The following is a 17,384-nucleotide window of genomic DNA, read 5'->3' as shown; positions in this document are numbered from 1 at the left end:
TAATGGCAAAAACTTGCCATCTAAATGGATAACTTTTGAGGTATCCCTCTAAATGGCTTTTAAATATTGACCTTGTTTTTTTTATGTACCTGTTTACTTCTTATGTCTCTTCTTTAGAGCTATTATCTTTCTTTGGCATATTGGAATGTAGCGTTCTAAAAGCTAAATTGTCCTGGGTCAAACAGACTTCTTTTCATGCTGCAATGCCTTTAAGGAGATCAACATAAGAATCGTCCAAATACGTTTTGGTTCACAAACCTTTCAACACACATGGGTCTCTTGTTCAGATGCTTGTTATGTTGGAAACTGAAAGACACATTTATAAACATGCATCGCAAACCCTGTGGGAAGAGTCTGTAATGCTGCGACATGGCTCTTAAGTTCCAGTCCACTCATACGAAGCATTCTGGGTTTTTCTGGAAATCTATTTTCTTATAGGCAAGCGCCTTAACATTTAGCTTAAAATTCTGGTACTAAAGAGTGGCAATGATTAAAAAAAAAAAAGAGATTGAACTTCCTTAGTTCTATGGGATTCAGATATTTATGATCTGGAAAGAGGGTCACATTGGAAATTAAATCTGTGACTGTGCAAGTGGGGATCATGCATGACAAAACACTCTGGCAACGACACATTCTCAGGGTATTTCCAACTTTGGAGCCTTCTCGGCATCCTTAAGCCAATCCCTGACACCCCTTTCAGAACAGCTTCCAAGGAGACTGAGCAACTCTGTGTGCTCAGGGAAGGAACGTGGGGGCTCTAAAAGATCTACAGGCAGGAAAAGAAAAGTGACAGAAAATGGAAAAAGCCGTGAGAAAAAAAAAATAAAGAAGAGACTAAGAAAAAGAGAACTGAGCACCCTGTGGCAGTAGAAATCCAGCCTCCCCCTTGTTTTCCAATGCACCTGTAGTGTCAATGAACTAGTCCCAGTCTCAGACAGACTCTGACTTTTTTTTTTCTGTTCAGCACCATTAAGGTTATTTATTTATTTGATATTCTACTTTTACCAGGATAGTCTCAAAGCAGATTACAATCACATATACCATATCAGTTACAGCTGAGTCACAATAAACAGTAAACACTAAACGAGGTGCTGCTGGGCTGGCTTTGTGGTTACTTTGCACTAAGAGTAACATGTCGAAAAAGTCAATGTGTGCACAGTCGTTGTCTTCCCTCGCACAGTGATTAAGTAGATTTTTACCTGTGCAGTGCAATGCTGCTGACATTGCGGGTGCGGCAGCAGAGGACAATCTGCAGCAATTACTGCTCAGTGCATTAGAAGGAGAACTTTGAGAGGTCTGGGCAAGTAGACCATACGCGCACCCACGATATAGTTATAAGTGTACTCATGGCATGACACGGTAGCAGCTTGCAATCTACTGAGAGAAGCAGCGCCAGCGTCTCTCCAGTGACAGTGATCCAGTCTTAGAGTCATTAGTGAGAAGAGTCCACCCAGCAGAAGCAGAGGAGACAGCTCGATGTACCATTAGTAACGTCTAGTACACATACCCCAGGCAGGCAATGGCACTGTACCTTCAGTAAACGTGTCCCAGTCCGAGAGTATGACTAATGATTTTGGCCTTCTTTTTCCTGCTGGGAATCATTGAACATAATTACATGGCAGCGCTGCTGGCATTGTATGTGTAGCAACAAAAGAAGTCAGCTTTAGAAATCATTGCAGTGTACCGGCGGCAGTGAGAGTGGCCGCTTCCCAGAGTGGCTCAGGAAGGTGGGCGAGGGTCCTAGCATTATGCATATTACAACAGAACGGTGGCTCTGGTTGTCAGTGTGCACATGCATTAAATGTCTAGCACGGAAACTGGGTAAGCGGTGATAATGCGTCGCTATTATTTTGACATATGTATATGCGTGTGTGTGTATTATATATAGAAAGCGAGAGTGAGAGAGAGAGAGGAAGAAAGAAGTGTATTTCTGCAGGAGAGCAGATGTTTGCCCGTAAATGGGAAATAGAAGTTTCCTTCAATACTTGTGACAGTTTTAAGGGATGAAGTTTCATTGATCGGAATTTGAGAAAGAAAAAGAGCGCATATGATTTTGCAGAAAATACGATGTACAAAAAAAAAAAATATATATATATATAGGCAGTATATCTTTCTTCGGCTACTGCAGCGATGACAAGGTCCATCCGATTAGAGGCAAGAGGCGCGCTGCTCTGTTAAAAGCAAAGGACTGGGAGTCAGCCTTCCTGGGTTCTGACCTCGTCTGCATTACTGATTCTGTCAGGCCATTTGGCAAATAATTTGGGCCTCCCTGTGCCTAAGTTTAGTCAGGGGCACTTGGCTAGTAATAACAGCAACAGTGTGCTGTTCCCCCCCTCTCCCCCCACTCCAGACCACCCTCCAGAAGTGTCCAGGCACTGAAATCAAACGTTGGGACATCAAACCCCAGAAGTGACTTTCCATGAATGTTTCTGGTTGGTTCTGCTTCCGAAGCTCGCTATCAGCAGGGCCCGGTTTAAGATGAGAGTGCCTGCAGGCAGAGGACTGAGGAAACGGGAGCTTCACCCCAGAAATCAAAGGGCAGCGGGGGGGCGGGGGGGGGAGTCCCGGTTTTCGGTGCCCTAGGCCCGTGCCTAAGGCGCCTGTGCCTGAATCGGGTCCTTGGTTGGGGAGGGGATGGGGGTTTGTTCTGTCTGTAAACCCAGGTAAGTGCAGTTGCGCACTGCTTCCCTCCTCAGCTGCGGGCTCCTTGTTAGATTCCACCCAACTTTAGTGGCGCTGCTGCAGTGGACCTTGGAATCTCACGTCGGCCTTGCAGAAAATAAAACTGAGTCTGTTGCTATGCGGATAATTGTTTGAGATTGAAAACTAAAACTTCAGATTGTGATGAATAAAAGGAATGTTTCAGCCTGGAAGAGCTGTAATTGCTGCAGTTTGTATGCACTGCCCTTCGAGTCCAGGGAGAGAGGCATTTCTGTGCAAAGGCTGCCCTCTTGTGGAAAGCTCTAACACCGGCAACAAAAATTAAACATTTTAGCAAGTCAAGCACTTGCAACATTGCAAATTATTATATTCCATTTATTTCCCCCACTCTCACGCTAATGTCTGATTCCTTTTTGGTGTCTCACCTAATAGGAATCATTGCTCAAGAATCGAGTACAGTGCCAAATGAGAGGGTTTCCCATGTTAGCCTCGCAGTGCATTCTCTTTCTGTAGCTGCAGGCAAAATAGTTTTTCGTGAAATAGTACGGCTCTAACATAAGCATGCAAAAGCCAGGATATTCTCAATTACGATCATCTCAAGAGCTATAAACCAGCATCCTTTTGTAGTGTCATTGCATTTTGGACAGGTGAATCTCCTGGTTCGGATCTGCAAGTATTTGACATGAATTTACTCAGATAATCAGTCCAAACCAGATTCTGGACTGATTCAAATCTGCAACAAGATTCATAGATTCATATCAGTGAGAATCTTTCATTATTTAAAATACATGTGGAGGCTTGTAACAATTTGCATCTGCAATGAGGCCCAAAGATATAAAGCATGTGAATATGGAAACTCCTTTTGAGCTGGACATTATCTGCGTGACCTCTAAATAGCTGGAATTTATACAACTTGCAGCCCATCAGGTGGAATCTGACTATGCGCAGCTCCCCAGGCAAACTCAGAATACTCTCATAATATTATTGCTTTGCAAATGAGATTAAAAACTTTTCTATATGATAATAGAAAATGTGGTAGCATTAGCAAGTTTGCACCCTTCATAACAAAGCATATGTTCCTTAGGTGCAAATACTGTGCCTTGCTCCAGCATGTGGCTGTGATAATGTTTGCCTATTTTCTAGTCATAATGAATGGGATCAAATTTTAAATGCCTTCATACAGCTTCATCCTATTTATTTTCCATATTAGGACATCAAATATCCTCAAACTGCAAACTTAACTCATTGCAGCCCTAACTGCTTATTTTCTGAGTATGCTTTTAAATATGTGCACAGCACTAGCTCACTGCACATGCCGATTTGTCCACATGGTAGTGATGATTTGTGCTTTGCATTGGCCAGAGTACAGAAATCCTTTGCCATATTCATGTTGCTAAATGAGAAGGAAGGTAACCATTTGTGTTTCACATTAATATGGGTTGATATATAGAGAGCAAACCGTATGTAATATCCTGTGTGATGTAATGGCAGAACAAAAGGGCTGTTGAATTGTGATTGCAGGGACATCAATAATTCTGAATTTCATGGTTTTTTTTTTAATAAGAATACATTAAACCTTTAGCATTCCCCTAATGAAATCCTTTCATTGAATTTTATTTTCTTTCTTAAACCTGTTTAGTGTCCTTATCTATATGAACCCACTACAGAACAGAGTCTATTTCCATAAAGACTGTTTTGTTATGAACAGCCTCATACATCAGTATTATTTATTTGCATTGATATTAATGCCTCTCCCCATAGTGGTTCTGTAATCTATGATCATCAGTATCAATATCACAACCCTCCTAACCACCGAGGATCAGGATGTTAGATAGCTCTTCCTGCCCTGCTGATTAGAAAAACAGGTAGACAGCAAAAGCCAAGAGCAAGCTAATACATGGCCCAGGGGCCAACATTAGTGCTGGCATATATTTCCAAGGTAATCCCATGCTAACCATTTGTAAAAAAAACAATTAATGCCTATGCCCATAGGGACGCTGTGTTACTATCAACATCCACAAGGACCTGAGCATGAGGCTAGTTAAGTGTGGCCAAATCTTCCATTTGCTGCTCTCCATAGCAATTCCCTACCACACTATTGCCCCAAAATGCTTTTTGCTGCTGATGTGCAAAAACAGGTGTTTAGAGAACCAATAAGGAAAGCAAAAAACACCTGACTTGGTTAAGAGGCAATATCCTACAAGGGGGTCACGCTTCTATGGATGGCAGCTGGAATATGTCACTGGCAGTGTGACTGAAATAGCTGTGTAGATGTGATGAGTCAATTGATCTTTATCTGTCATCTTTTACTATGTTAACTTACTAAGATAAACCCACAATTTCTTTAATTTAAAAAAAAAAAAAAGTATATTTAAAACTTGGAAATAATCTTTACTAGTTTAGAAATTTCTGAGTTTAAAACTCAAAACTGTTTATGAACTAAGTTAACATATAAATCTAGTTCAGGTTAGATATTTATGAGGCTTTTTTTTTGCTCTCATCTATCCCAAAATCTAATTGACTTTTTTTTTTATTAGAAATACGGCACATTTATTTCTATATGAATTAATTTACTCACTTTTCAATTCCATCATTGCAAAAAAAGCTCAAACAAGAGTACAAATTAGAACATATATATTGAGTGAAGCTAACAGCATAATCTCCAACATGCTCAAAATACAGAATTAAATAAGGCCTATGGGAGGGAGCGTGAGTATATATCATACATAAACTATACAAGGGGTAAGTGCATGTTTCTTGCTTATATGAACTTATACAGAGTATGGGCTGATGTAATAAAATTTGCGGAAAGTGGGTGCTGACTTTTCAGCGCCCGCTTTCTTAGTGCATGCATGGCGCGGTTAACGGCAGTCTGCCGGTTATGAACACCAATGCCAATAAACTCGGCGTCGGTTTTCATTACTGCAGCCAGTCGGTTATGAAAACCGACGCCAAAAATATCGGCGTCGGTCTTGCAATCATCAAAGCAGCCGGCAGAGGGCTTTTTTCTTTTTTTTTTTTTACTTTAAAAAAGGTACATAAAAGCAGTTTTTTCTGCTTCTCTGTACTTCTTTTCAATGTGCTCAGCTATTAACATCTGCTCCAGGCAGGCATTAATATCTGAGCGATAAATGTGCATCTGAGATGCACATTTATTTTTTTGCATTTGGAATTAATAATAGCCTCATTCACATGCATTTGCATGTGATGAACGCTAACTCATTCACTCCGCGTCAGACGCACATTAAATAGGCGCTAATCTCCCTATTGCATTAGGGGGTGGATTAGCGCCTATTTAACCTGTGTTCGACAGCGGGTTAAACAGTGCGTTCGGCTGAGCGCACTGTATTGCCTCGTCCCTCTATATTAGAAAAAAGTACCCAGAATAACTCAAGTTGTCTGGTTCACAACTAATGTAAATTTTCAAAACAAAAAAAATGGAAAAGATAAATATTGTTTTAATAGATTAACAAATTAAGAAAAGAGCCTGTGTGCTTTTGTATGTGTGTGTCTGTGTCTGTGTTTTTGTCTGTGGGTATATGTGAGAGCCTGTATGTCTGTGTGTGGGAGGGGGAGTCTGACAGATAGGGCTTTGCAGACAGAGCATATTGTCTTTGCACAGTACACCATCTTCTGTTCTGGGCACCACCTGGTGGTCACAGACAGACATGACAGTGTAACTAAACAACTGACACAAGCCTTTTATATATATATATATATATATATATATAAGTACTGAACAATATTTTATTACAATTTAAAAATATAACAAAAAAAGTGGACTGGGACGGTTGATTATAATAAGGCGCCGATAAGACTAAAGAATGCTGTGTGGTGGCCATTTATAAAGGTCTCTTTATTGTACAAAGAGTTTCTGGGTCACATTGAATTTAGGTGGATATGTTTGGATATATTAATGCCATTCCATTATAAAATTAATACAAATATGCTCATATTTCTTCTAAATGAGATTCTAATAAGTTTAAGAATTCAAACACTTGAGAAGCAAGCTTACAAACACTTCAAGGGCTTGACAGATTTGTCTGCTGTTTGATAGTGGCTGAGCTTGTTATGGGAAATTATTTGTTTAGGGGCAGGGCACTTGACTGAGCCCCCTTGTGAGCAGACCTACTGTTTATGGGACAAAAAAACTATGGGGTAGATTTTATAATGTGCGCGTAATTCCCGGCACGCACACATGGACGCGCTGATTTTATAACATGCACGCACCAGCACGCACTTGTTATAAAATCCGAGGGCTGTGCACACATGCATGCCAGATTTTATAATCCGCACGCATATGTGTGGGCGGCCTGCGCAAGGGGGCAGACTTTTGCAATTTCCACACGGCGATGCATTCCCGCCTTCCCCAGTTCCCTCCCAGTCCACTCCAATTAAGAAGTGGACTGGGAGGGAACTTCCCTACCACCCTACCCATACCCCCTCTTCTTCCCCACTTCTCCCCATACCCTAAACCCTCCCTTTTTTTTGTATCTTTATTTTGCAACTTACTTCAGCTCCCGAGCTGAAGTAAGTTGCCTGTGCCAGCCGGCTGCCAGCACACAAATCTTCGGGACAGCAATCAATGGCGCTGTCCCACCCACCCCCACCCCGCCCCTCTCCGCCCAGAACACGTCCCCAGTGCACCCCTTTGAAGAAGGCCAGCACTTGTGCTTGTACCGGGCTTTATGCGCGTGACCGGGCCCCTTCAAAAATTTGTTCGGCCTGCACACGGCCCGGCCACGCGCATAAAGCCAGGATTTTACGCATGCAGGGTTTTTAAAATCCAGGCATTTATGAGCAACTACGGATGCTGAAGCTCATATAAGCAAGAAACATGCAGATACCCCTTGTATAATTTATGTATGATATATTCTATATGTCAGAAAAAGGATACACTACAGCCCACGTTCAGCATTTGAACTTCTTATACATCCATCCCTTTGCTTTTCTCTCTCATGCACTCTTGGTTTGAAGGGCGCATGAGAGAGAAAGGGATTGACGCTCAGGGTTAGGGTTCTTCACTGTCTTGGTGCCATCTGCTGTTGATAGTTGTAGAACTGGATTGCTTCCCAAAAACCCCTTGTTTTATATAGGTTTGCTCCATAGGCTTAAATGTCTTCGTTGGTGGATATTTTGGTAGCCTATAAGTAGCCTTGTTGATTTCTTTCCAAATGGTAGGGCCTTGATGGGGGTGCCTTGTTGACTTCATAATGATTGGTGAGCCCTCATTACCAAGGTAGACTCTGATATCGTGGGTCTCACATCTCCTTCTGTTAGAATCTATGGCCCCCACCTCACCTGTGCAATGCTGAAGGCTGCTGGGTGTTTTCCCAATAATGGTTTCCAGTTATTTTATCAGAATTTCCAGTTGACTGATGAAACTTGTTTACTGCTTGTTGTGAAAAGTCCCATAGGAAAGTCTCCTTAATATTCTCTTTGAGGCTTACCCCCTTCAGGCTTTAGGTGAAAGGATCCAAGTAGCCTGGCCCAACTTATCCTATTCCTGATCTAAATCTATTGTCTGTTATCAGCCCCAAGCCCTGCCATAGCAGACGCAATGGCAATTTCCAAATAATAATAAATTCATCTGGATCTAGACCTTTGTATTTAAATTCGATTTTCCAGTGCTGCGAAGTGTGAGAAGGTTTTGACTTGTACTGAAAAGCACAGAATATGTAACTGCCCTGCACAGGGCTGCTGCAGCAACCTTTGCTTTTCACATCTGGAACGAAAGCAGGAGGGAATGCTGCTAAGACGCCTGCTTTCAAAAGACTCAAACCGTTGTAAAGTTCTGCCGGAAATTTCCCAAGACTCATACTGGTTGAATGAAGAGAATATTGCTGCATGTACAGTTTTGCATGGTGCAAGTCCAAGTTTTATATTCCTAAGACCCCTTCTACCACCTCCAGACATATGTACTGCAGTGCAATTCCTATCTGTCCTTGTACCTTTCTTAGGAAAAGGCACACTATCCATAAAATAAATAAAAATAAAGATCTGTCATCTTCAGAACCATTCCTGCAATTTCTGCTTTATGGCTGTACAATTCCAGTTTTCGGGGGTGTGAGCTGAGGTGTTTAATCTTCTTTTCTTCTTCCAGGATTCTGGAACTTCAGCAGAATGGAGACATAGACATACTGAAGCACAAATGGTGGCCTCGGAATGGTCACTGTGACCTGTACTCCTCAGTGGACCCGAAGCAAAAAAGTAGTGCACTGGACATAAAGAGCTTTGCGGGAGTATTCTGCATCCTGGCGGCGGGAATTGTCCTCTCCTGTTTCATAGCTATGGTGGAGACATGGTGGAACAAAAGGAAACGCTCCCGGGTTCCTTCCAAAGAGGTATCTTTAGAACCTGTGCTTGCTGTCTAGCTGTTGGTTTGTATTTATGGATATATAATTTTACCTTGTAGCTTTCTAGTGTTTGTCTAGTGCTTGTGAATTGAGACAGAACTGGAAACTGATTCCCTTGTATTTCACGGAAACATGGCAACTTGGAATATTTATTTATTATTTATTTATTTGAGGAATTTATATCCTGCACAATCTGAAGTACTTAGCAGTTTACAGCAAATATATACAACATGGCAGCAGATAAAGGCCAGCCTGCTCATCCACGCCTCACAATTAGCTTCACAATCCCTTCCTCTCCCCTGGACACCCTCTGTGCTTGTCCCATGCTTTCTTGAAGTATGATATTTTCCCTCTCTCCATCATCTCCACTGGGAGGCCATTCCATGCATCTACCATCCTCTCCATAAAGAAATACTGCAGAAGGGCTATAGGGAAAGATTTGCCTTATTGGGGATGGTATCTAAATCTGCAACAGGCCAGACACCCTGGAAGGTGTGGAAAACAGGGGGAAGGACCTAGTGAAGCTTCATTTAGAAATCTTCAAGCAAATACTATGGATACTTTATTTTTCTCCTAGTCCTAAAGTGTTGTTGTTGTTCATATTTGGTTTGCAATTATGAGACATATTCGTTCATTGAAGCTATCAAGCTTTGGAATCAGTTTCTGGAGATAGCTGGCACACAGCACTGTAGCAGCTGTACTAATCATGGAGAGACCTGGAAACTCTGTAGGTTAATGATACCTGTGGTGCCACAACATACATAAGTTTACCTGCGTCATGAAGAGGTGTTCCAAGGGACCCGTGGACTTGGTACTAGTTTGGGCAGTTATAAAATTATCTCTTTAGAGGGTCATTTTCAAATGCATTTACAATCCTGTGTAAGTCAGCTTTTGAAAATTGCCATAATACATGTCACTGAATTGTCAATAGGTTTCATATGTGTAAATGCACTTTATGGAGGTAATTTTCACAGGAGTTACACGTGTACATGTAACTACTATTGTAGCAGTTTTCAATTCTCATGGGGTGAATTTTTAAAGCCCGGCACGAACCCAAACCAGGAGCTACATGAGTATGTCCGGCCAGCGAATGCCGAGCGGATTTTAAAAGCTGTCCATGTAAACGTGCATCTCACGGTACACGCACAAGTGAGAAAGCACAAAATAGGCAGGGTGTGGGCATGGTCTGGGTGGGGCAATGGCAGGACACAGGTGCTCTGGGACATTAACATGGAATTTGTGCATAAATAGTTACGTGCACAAGTGAGCGCCGGTGTGCCCTGCCATGTAACTTTACTACTGCTGTGGATGTAATAAAATTAAAAAATCTAGGCTAGTCAGCAGGGTTTTAAGGGTTGGAGCTAACAGGGAGCAAGGGAGACTATTAAACTAGGGGCATTTGTAAAGTCCTATCCCTTAACTGGGCCAATTGGGAATGAATTTGGGAAAACTCCATATGGCATCAGTGCACGTCCCTTATAACATTCCCCCACTTATGCGGTAGAGGCGGCATTTGTGTGTACATGCCCGCGTGCATATAAAATTGTGTGCACATGTACGTGCATTCATCTTATTTTATACCATACCCATAAACAACCCTCACACTTCTATCCATATTCAAATATAGAATATTAAATCGATAGATTACCCACATCCCCTACTTATACGATATACATTTGTGCCTGCCTGGCTGTTTCACTGTTACCATCATAAAGTGCACTTACATGAGAATATCCTATGGGCAATACAATAGCATGTATTGTAGCAATGTTCAAAAGCCCACTTACATGGGCACTGTGCATTTACACATGTAACACCCAGTTTTATGCATGAATATCCTTTGGAAAATTACTCCATAAGCGTATATTATGGGCTTTGGAAAATTGCTATGATAATATGCTAGATTTGCATGTTTAACTCCTTTGAAAATTAATTCCCCTGTGCATAGAGTACAAAAACTTCCTCATCATTTGGTCACCACACTAATCCAGCTGATGCACGTTGTGTTACCTAAGGCAGATGTGTCTTTATCAAGAGCATAATGAACTTCCCTATTGTTAGGGCTTCAGCCTTTAGCTTTTAATTGATAAGCAGAAATAAAATGCCCTAATGCAAAAACGCAAAAACACTGAATTCTTGCCCTCTCAAAGAATGCCTAATTTACTGAAACAGCTAAATTTACAATTTATAAACACTTAAAAATTGAAGCCCTCCCTATAGTAATGTAAGATAGCGCTAATGTCTGCAATAAAATAGGCATGACTTTATTTATTTTGTATTTAGTTGCATTTATAGCTTGTATAGTCACCCTTACCTGGGCCCTCTTGGAAAAAGGCAAAAGTAGAAATCTGAAGTTCTACTATAGATGGAGAAGGAACCTGTATGCCCTCAAGAGCTCTTGTACTACTATATCATTTTTCATTGATCCAATTAAGGCATTCAAAGATTGGATATGGATATACCCAGGTACCTTTACTTGGATATTCTCTGAATTCATTGTTTCTAAATTTATTTGTGTAGGATTGTCCTTAGCACTGATCCTCAGTACAACTGTACCCACTTTGCTTCCTCTCATGAGGCCCGCTGAAAGTTGCTCCTACTGTAATCAGCCAAGGAGTTAAGAGGGTCATTTTATAGCAACCCCAAATAACTTCTGCATTGCCAAAAGTGCATCAGTTTAACCAGTTTTCAAAACAAACTTCTGTGCATAAGGTTGGTTTTACAAATTATCCCTAGAAAATGCAGAAACAAACCCACACAAAGTTACAGCTGCAGCATGCAGGGCATAACTTGTGTGGATTAATCTATGCACATACTTTACAAAAGCAAAAGCCATGCATGGAAATCCCAGCTCTAGGGATGTACAGAAGGAAAAAATTTGCAGCTATTCGCTATTCATTGCACCGGGACCCAAATCAGTTGCATCCGTTTTTGGGGAAAAGGATTCGTCCATTAGTTGCATTCGGTATTCATTTTCCATTAAAGTTGGAAAAACAAAACAAAAAAACCATCCCAACCCTTTAAATTTAATTAACTACAACCCCCCACCCTCCTGACCCCCTCAAAACTTGCCAAAAGTCCCTGGTGGTGCAGTGGAGGTCCTGGAGCGATCTCCTGCACTCTGGGCACCGGCTGCCAATATTCAAAATGGCGCCAATAGCCTTTGCCCTTACTATGTCACAGGGGCTACCGGTGCCATTGGTCGGCCCCTATCACATGGTAGGAGCAATGGACGGCCGGCGCCATCTTGTGCTCCTAACATATGACAGGGGCTGACCAATGGCACCGGTAGCCCCTGTGACATAGTAAGGGCAAAGGCTATTGGCGCCATTTTGAATACTGGCAGCCGACGGCCAGAGTGCAGGAGATCGTTCCAGGACCACCGCTGGACCACCAGGGACTTTTGGCAAATCTTGGGGGGGTCAGGAGGGTGGGGGCTTTATTCGTTAATGATATGTTGCATTCGTGGGGGTTCGCCATACGTTTCATGGACCCACAAATGCAACGAATTGGGACCTATACGTTGCGGATTGTGCATTCATTCAAAATGAATGCACATCCCTACCCAGCTCCACTCCCTGGAACAATTAGGGGTGGATTTTCAGAGCCCTGCTCGCGTAAATCCGCCCAAAACCGGGCGGATTTACGCGAGCAGGGCCCTGCGCGCCGGGAAGCCTATTTTACATAGGCCTCCCGGCGCGCGCAGAGCCCCAGGACTCGCGTAAGTCCCGGGGTTCTCCGAGGGGGGCGTGTCGGGGGCGTGTCGGGGGGCGGGCCCGGTCGTCGCGGCGTTTCGGGGGCGTGTCGGCAGCGTTTTGGGGGCGGATACAGGGGCGTGGCTACAGTCCGGGGTGGTCCGGGGGCGTGGCCGCGCCCTCCGTACCCGCCCCCAGGTCGCGGCCCGGCGCGCAGGAGGCCCGCTGGCGCGCGGGGATTTACGCCTCCCTCCGGGAGGCGTAAATCCCCCGACAAAGGTAAGGGGGGGTTTAGACAGGGCTGGGCGGGTGGGTTAGGTAGGGGAAGGGAGGGGAAGGTGAGGGGAGGGCAAAGGAAAGTTCCCTCCGAGGCCGCTCCGATTTCGGAGCGGCCTTGGAGGAAACGGGGGTAGGCTGCGCGGCTCGGCGCGCGCCGGCCATACAAAATCCATAGCCTTGCGCGCGCCGATCCAGGTTTTTAGCAGATACGCGCGGCTCCGCGCGTATCTACTAAAATCCAGCGTACTTTTGTTTGCGCCTGGAGCACAAACAAAAGTAGGCTATTCGCACGCCTTTTAAAATTCGCCCCTTAATGTTTGTGTGCATGAAAGTATACATAACATCAGATTCCATGCATACTTTTCTGCCCACAATTCCCAGGCAATTTTAAATAAGAAGACATTTAAGTGCAGAAACCCATGTTTTCTGTCTGTAAATGACTTTGAAAATTACTTCCTTGCATGCATGTACTTTTATGTGCATAGAGGAGAGGCTTTCAGGGGGTAGAGTCTGGGTGGGGTTGGGAGTTCAGTGCATACTTTTGGATATTAAAATGTCCGGGCACAAATTCTCTCAGCAAAACTAAGCACACCGAAAAGCAGGTGAAATTGTGTGCATGTAGTTTTAATGGAATAATTTTCAAAGGGCCAGATTTTAAAAGGGATACGTGTGCAAATCCGGATGATTTATGCGCGTAACCAGGTCTATGCACGCCGGGCCTATTTTTAAAAGGCCCGGTGATGCGCGTTAAAGCCCCAGGATGCGTGTAAGTCCCGGGGCTTGCAAAAAGGGCCGGGGAGGGCCGGGGCTGGGGAGGGGTCAGGCTCCCGGCACTGCCGGCGCGCGCAACTTACTTCAGCCCCAGGGCTGAAATAATTTTGGAGAGAAAAAAAACAGAACATCAAAGGTAGGGGGGGAAGGGTGGGACAGGTAGGGGAAGGGAAGGGAAGGTGGGGTGGGGGGTTAGGAAAGTTCCCTCCGAGGCCGCTCTGATTTCCTGGAAAGTTCCCTCCGAGGCTTGGGAGGGAACAGGGGGAGGGCAGCGCGCCGAGCCCGGATTTTATATCATGCGCGGGCATACATGTAGAGCGCACACTTGTACGTCTGCTCGCTCTTTTTTAAAATGTACCCCAAAGAGTCTTACAAGCATAAGTTTGCTTTGAAAACTGATGAAACTTAGATGCCTAAGAGGCCCCAAATTTATGTGGCTTGTTATAAAAGACCCCCCTAAATGTATTGTTTACAGAACTAGTTCGTATTTACCAAACAGCTCCAGTTGTTAGTAGCTCCTACTGAATGCTGTGCATTTGTCTTTGTCCCCATTCCTCCTCCTCCAGGATGACAAGGAAATTGACCTGGAACACCTCCATAGACGTGTGAACAGCCTCTGCACGGACGACGACAGCCCCCATAAACAGTTTTCCACCTCGTCCATTGACCTGACCCCTCTGGACATTGATACTTTGCCAGCCCGCCAAGCACTGGAGCAGATCAGTGACTTCAGGAACACTCACATCACCACCACCACCTTCATACCGGAGCAGATCCAGACTCTCAGCCGCACACTCTCTGCCAAGGCTGCTTCCGGTTTCTCCTTTGGCAATGTGCCGGAGCACCGAACTGGTCCTTTCAGGCACCGGGCGCCCAACGGAGGTTTTTTCAGAAGCCCCATTAAAACAATGTCATCCATCCCCTACCAGCCAACTCCTTCTCTTGGGCTCAACCTTGGCAGTGACCCAGACCGAGGTACCTCCATATGAGCTCCAAACAAAGTTCCTTCACTTCTTTTCCCTTTAGGACTCCGTTTGCAAGGAGCAGCTGTAATATTGTGGGACTAACATGGATGTAATATTTTTTAAATCAGGATTACTTGTAACAACTCTGTTTCTCACTTTCTTTCCCTTTGATTTTCATGTCGGTATATTTTTTTTATTAATTCATCAATCATCTTTTCATCAGTATTTCCTTCTTGTGCTTTCTTCTTATCTTGTTCTCTTTCTCTCTCCTTATTTTTCTCTCTCTCGTTCGTTATCTGTTTCTCTCACCCACTCTCTTTCTCAGCCCCCACATTTTTTTGACTATAACTGCAATAACTTCAGTCCTTTTCCAATGGTTCTAATGCATCCACTCAGTGCTCTGCTGCTGTTGTGTGCGTCCTTTAACTGTGGACCAAAGGCAAAAACCCTGCAGTGAAAAAAAAAAAATACCATTCGGGCCACATTATATGAGAATGCAATTTTGTATGATTACAAAAAAAAAAAAAAAAAAAAAAGCCATTACTATGCCAGTAAAGAAGACTACAGTTAAACCTACTTTTGTACTGTAACAGTGCATAGGACCTTCACGTGATTGTACAGTGTTAAAAGGTTTTCTTATGTACAGTATACTATCATCAGGCGGAATGTAAGCCTCCATTGTGTTAAATAAATTAGTATCTGATGCATATATATATATATAAATATCTGGTGTATACTTATATATATAAAATTGCAGTCACTGATATTGCAATTCATTTAATAACGCTTTAGTAAATTAAAAATTGTGTTGTATACAGGAAAGATGTAATGACCAGGACGTCTTTTCTGCTGGAAAAAAGACAGGTTGTTTTAATGGAATTCTGATTTGCATTGTTTGCCGAGAAAGCATCCTTTATAGTTTGTTTTTATACTAGTCTATCCGGTGCACTTTAATATTTGCACCTTCATGCAATTCATCCATTTAGGTTTTTGCACTGGCTATTCATCAGCATATAAGGTTAAACTCAGTAATTTTTACTTTGAGCCAATTAGGAAAATGGAAACCTCTATTAGGTAAACTGCATCTAGAACAAATAGTGAAGCTCTAAAAAAAAAAGTTTGAATATAGATCATTGAAGGTTAATAAATCCTCTTCCCAACCAGCACATTAAATCAATACAATAATTGTGTTATGAAGAAAAAACCCTTGAAAAGTATTGATGTGGCCTTAATTACAGTCATAGATTATTCTAAGAAGCCAAATTGGCTCTGCTTATGTACCCTGTTATGTATTCAGTTATACACTATTTAGAGGAACTATGTATTTTTTAAGAGATGTGCCAAGTGTTTAAAATGGTAAAAAAATACAGTAATGATGCTCCGGCGAAGATCAGTCGAAAATATGCCATGCTCGGCACCAAGTTTGTTTCATTCTTAATATGAGGCTGTTACCTAGTAGATATGTAGGCTGAGCCTTCTGTTTGATATCCTTAACCTTAGAATGTGGTGAGTAGGAAGCAAGTGACTTATCCTGTGTTTTATACTCCCATTGACTTACTTTATCTAATTCATTCTGTGGCTAGGACTGAGATAGGAAGCAGATAGTGCGGTTTGTTTTTGGGGAGGGGGAGTAAAGAAAAAAAAGTATATATATATTTACATATATATATTCTTCAGACATTATCTTTTGATGCTAATTCTGTTCCTAAAGCATCTTGTACTGTCGCTGATTATTTTTTTTTGTTTTGTTTTCTACTAAATCTTCAAATATTGTCTACTGTGTAAGGCAGCCTGATTTCTAATCATCCAAAAGGCCACCTAGTTTCCAAGGGATCAAGTGTCTGAAAGCATGCATAACTTGTTTCTCCTTGTTATATTCACAATTTCATGGACATCTCCAGGAAAAAAAAAGAATTCTTTACAAAATATTATAGGGAACATACCTGATGTTGCAGTGATTTTAGTTAAAAACAAAAAACAAAAACAAACAAACAACAAACTGATAACCATGTACAGTATTTAAAATAGGCCTATTTTGATGTGTTGCCTATTATAAAATACAGAACTCACTTTTTGGAGGCCTCAGTTACAAGTGGCAAAGCTTTCTGTGTATAATTTGTCTAAATAATTTGTCTAATAAAAAAAAAAAAGTTTTCTAAACTTGTTTCTTATTCTGTTTAATTCTTGTGTAACGTAGCCAGTAGTTAAAGCAGCAGGGCCTCCTACCCATGACGAAGCTGAGGTTTGCTGTGGTTAGGAGGAAAATGTGAGGAAATGCTGGAACGTTTCTCCTACACTTTTCCTTCCCCCTGGAATAACGAAGCTCTTGTTAGATTTACTAGACCCAGAGAAAATGGCTGCCAGGGAACCTTGCGGCCTCTCCCCCCCCCACACTCCCCCCCCCCCCCCCATCTCCCTTCTTCTTTTCATCCAGCCCCAGACCATCTGTGGGGTGTATTTAAAGTTAATCTTAACTGGTGTAACCTTTTCGTGATGGATGACACTCATCCTAAAGGACCACAAAAGTATTTCTTTACGTGGGCTAGCTCATCTGTTTGGTCCCCAATTCTTCCTTCTCCCCGAGGGAGGGGGGGGGGATTTCTTTCTGTGGGGTTGAAGAATAACCTTCGTGGCCCAGGCAAGGGAAACTTTGTGTG

General features: G+C 42.7%; 1 protein-coding gene across 1 annotated transcript in view; it reads left to right on the top strand.

Moving 5' to 3' along the window:
* GRID2 (glutamate ionotropic receptor delta type subunit 2) overlaps positions 1–16,727 on the top strand; it is a 2,300,191-nt gene extending 2,283,464 nt beyond the window's left edge. Inside the window, exons 15-16 of the mRNA XM_029609341.1 lie at positions 8,765–9,005; positions 14,329–16,727. Of these exons, the coding sequence (XP_029465201.1) occupies positions 8,765–9,005; positions 14,329–14,751 (664 nt within the window). The 3' untranslated portion in view covers positions 14,752–16,727. The remainder of the gene's footprint in view (positions 1–8,764; positions 9,006–14,328) is intronic.
* Positions 16,728–17,384: the final 657 nt, after the last annotated feature.

The sequence above is a fragment of the Rhinatrema bivittatum genome, chromosome 1 (genome assembly GCF_901001135.1).
Source record: "Rhinatrema bivittatum chromosome 1, aRhiBiv1.1, whole genome shotgun sequence".
In the NCBI taxonomy this organism is placed as follows: domain Eukaryota; kingdom Metazoa; phylum Chordata; class Amphibia; order Gymnophiona; family Rhinatrematidae; genus Rhinatrema; species Rhinatrema bivittatum.
Note: the sequence above shows the minus strand (reverse complement) of the source record. Positions and strands in the feature narration are given on the sequence as shown.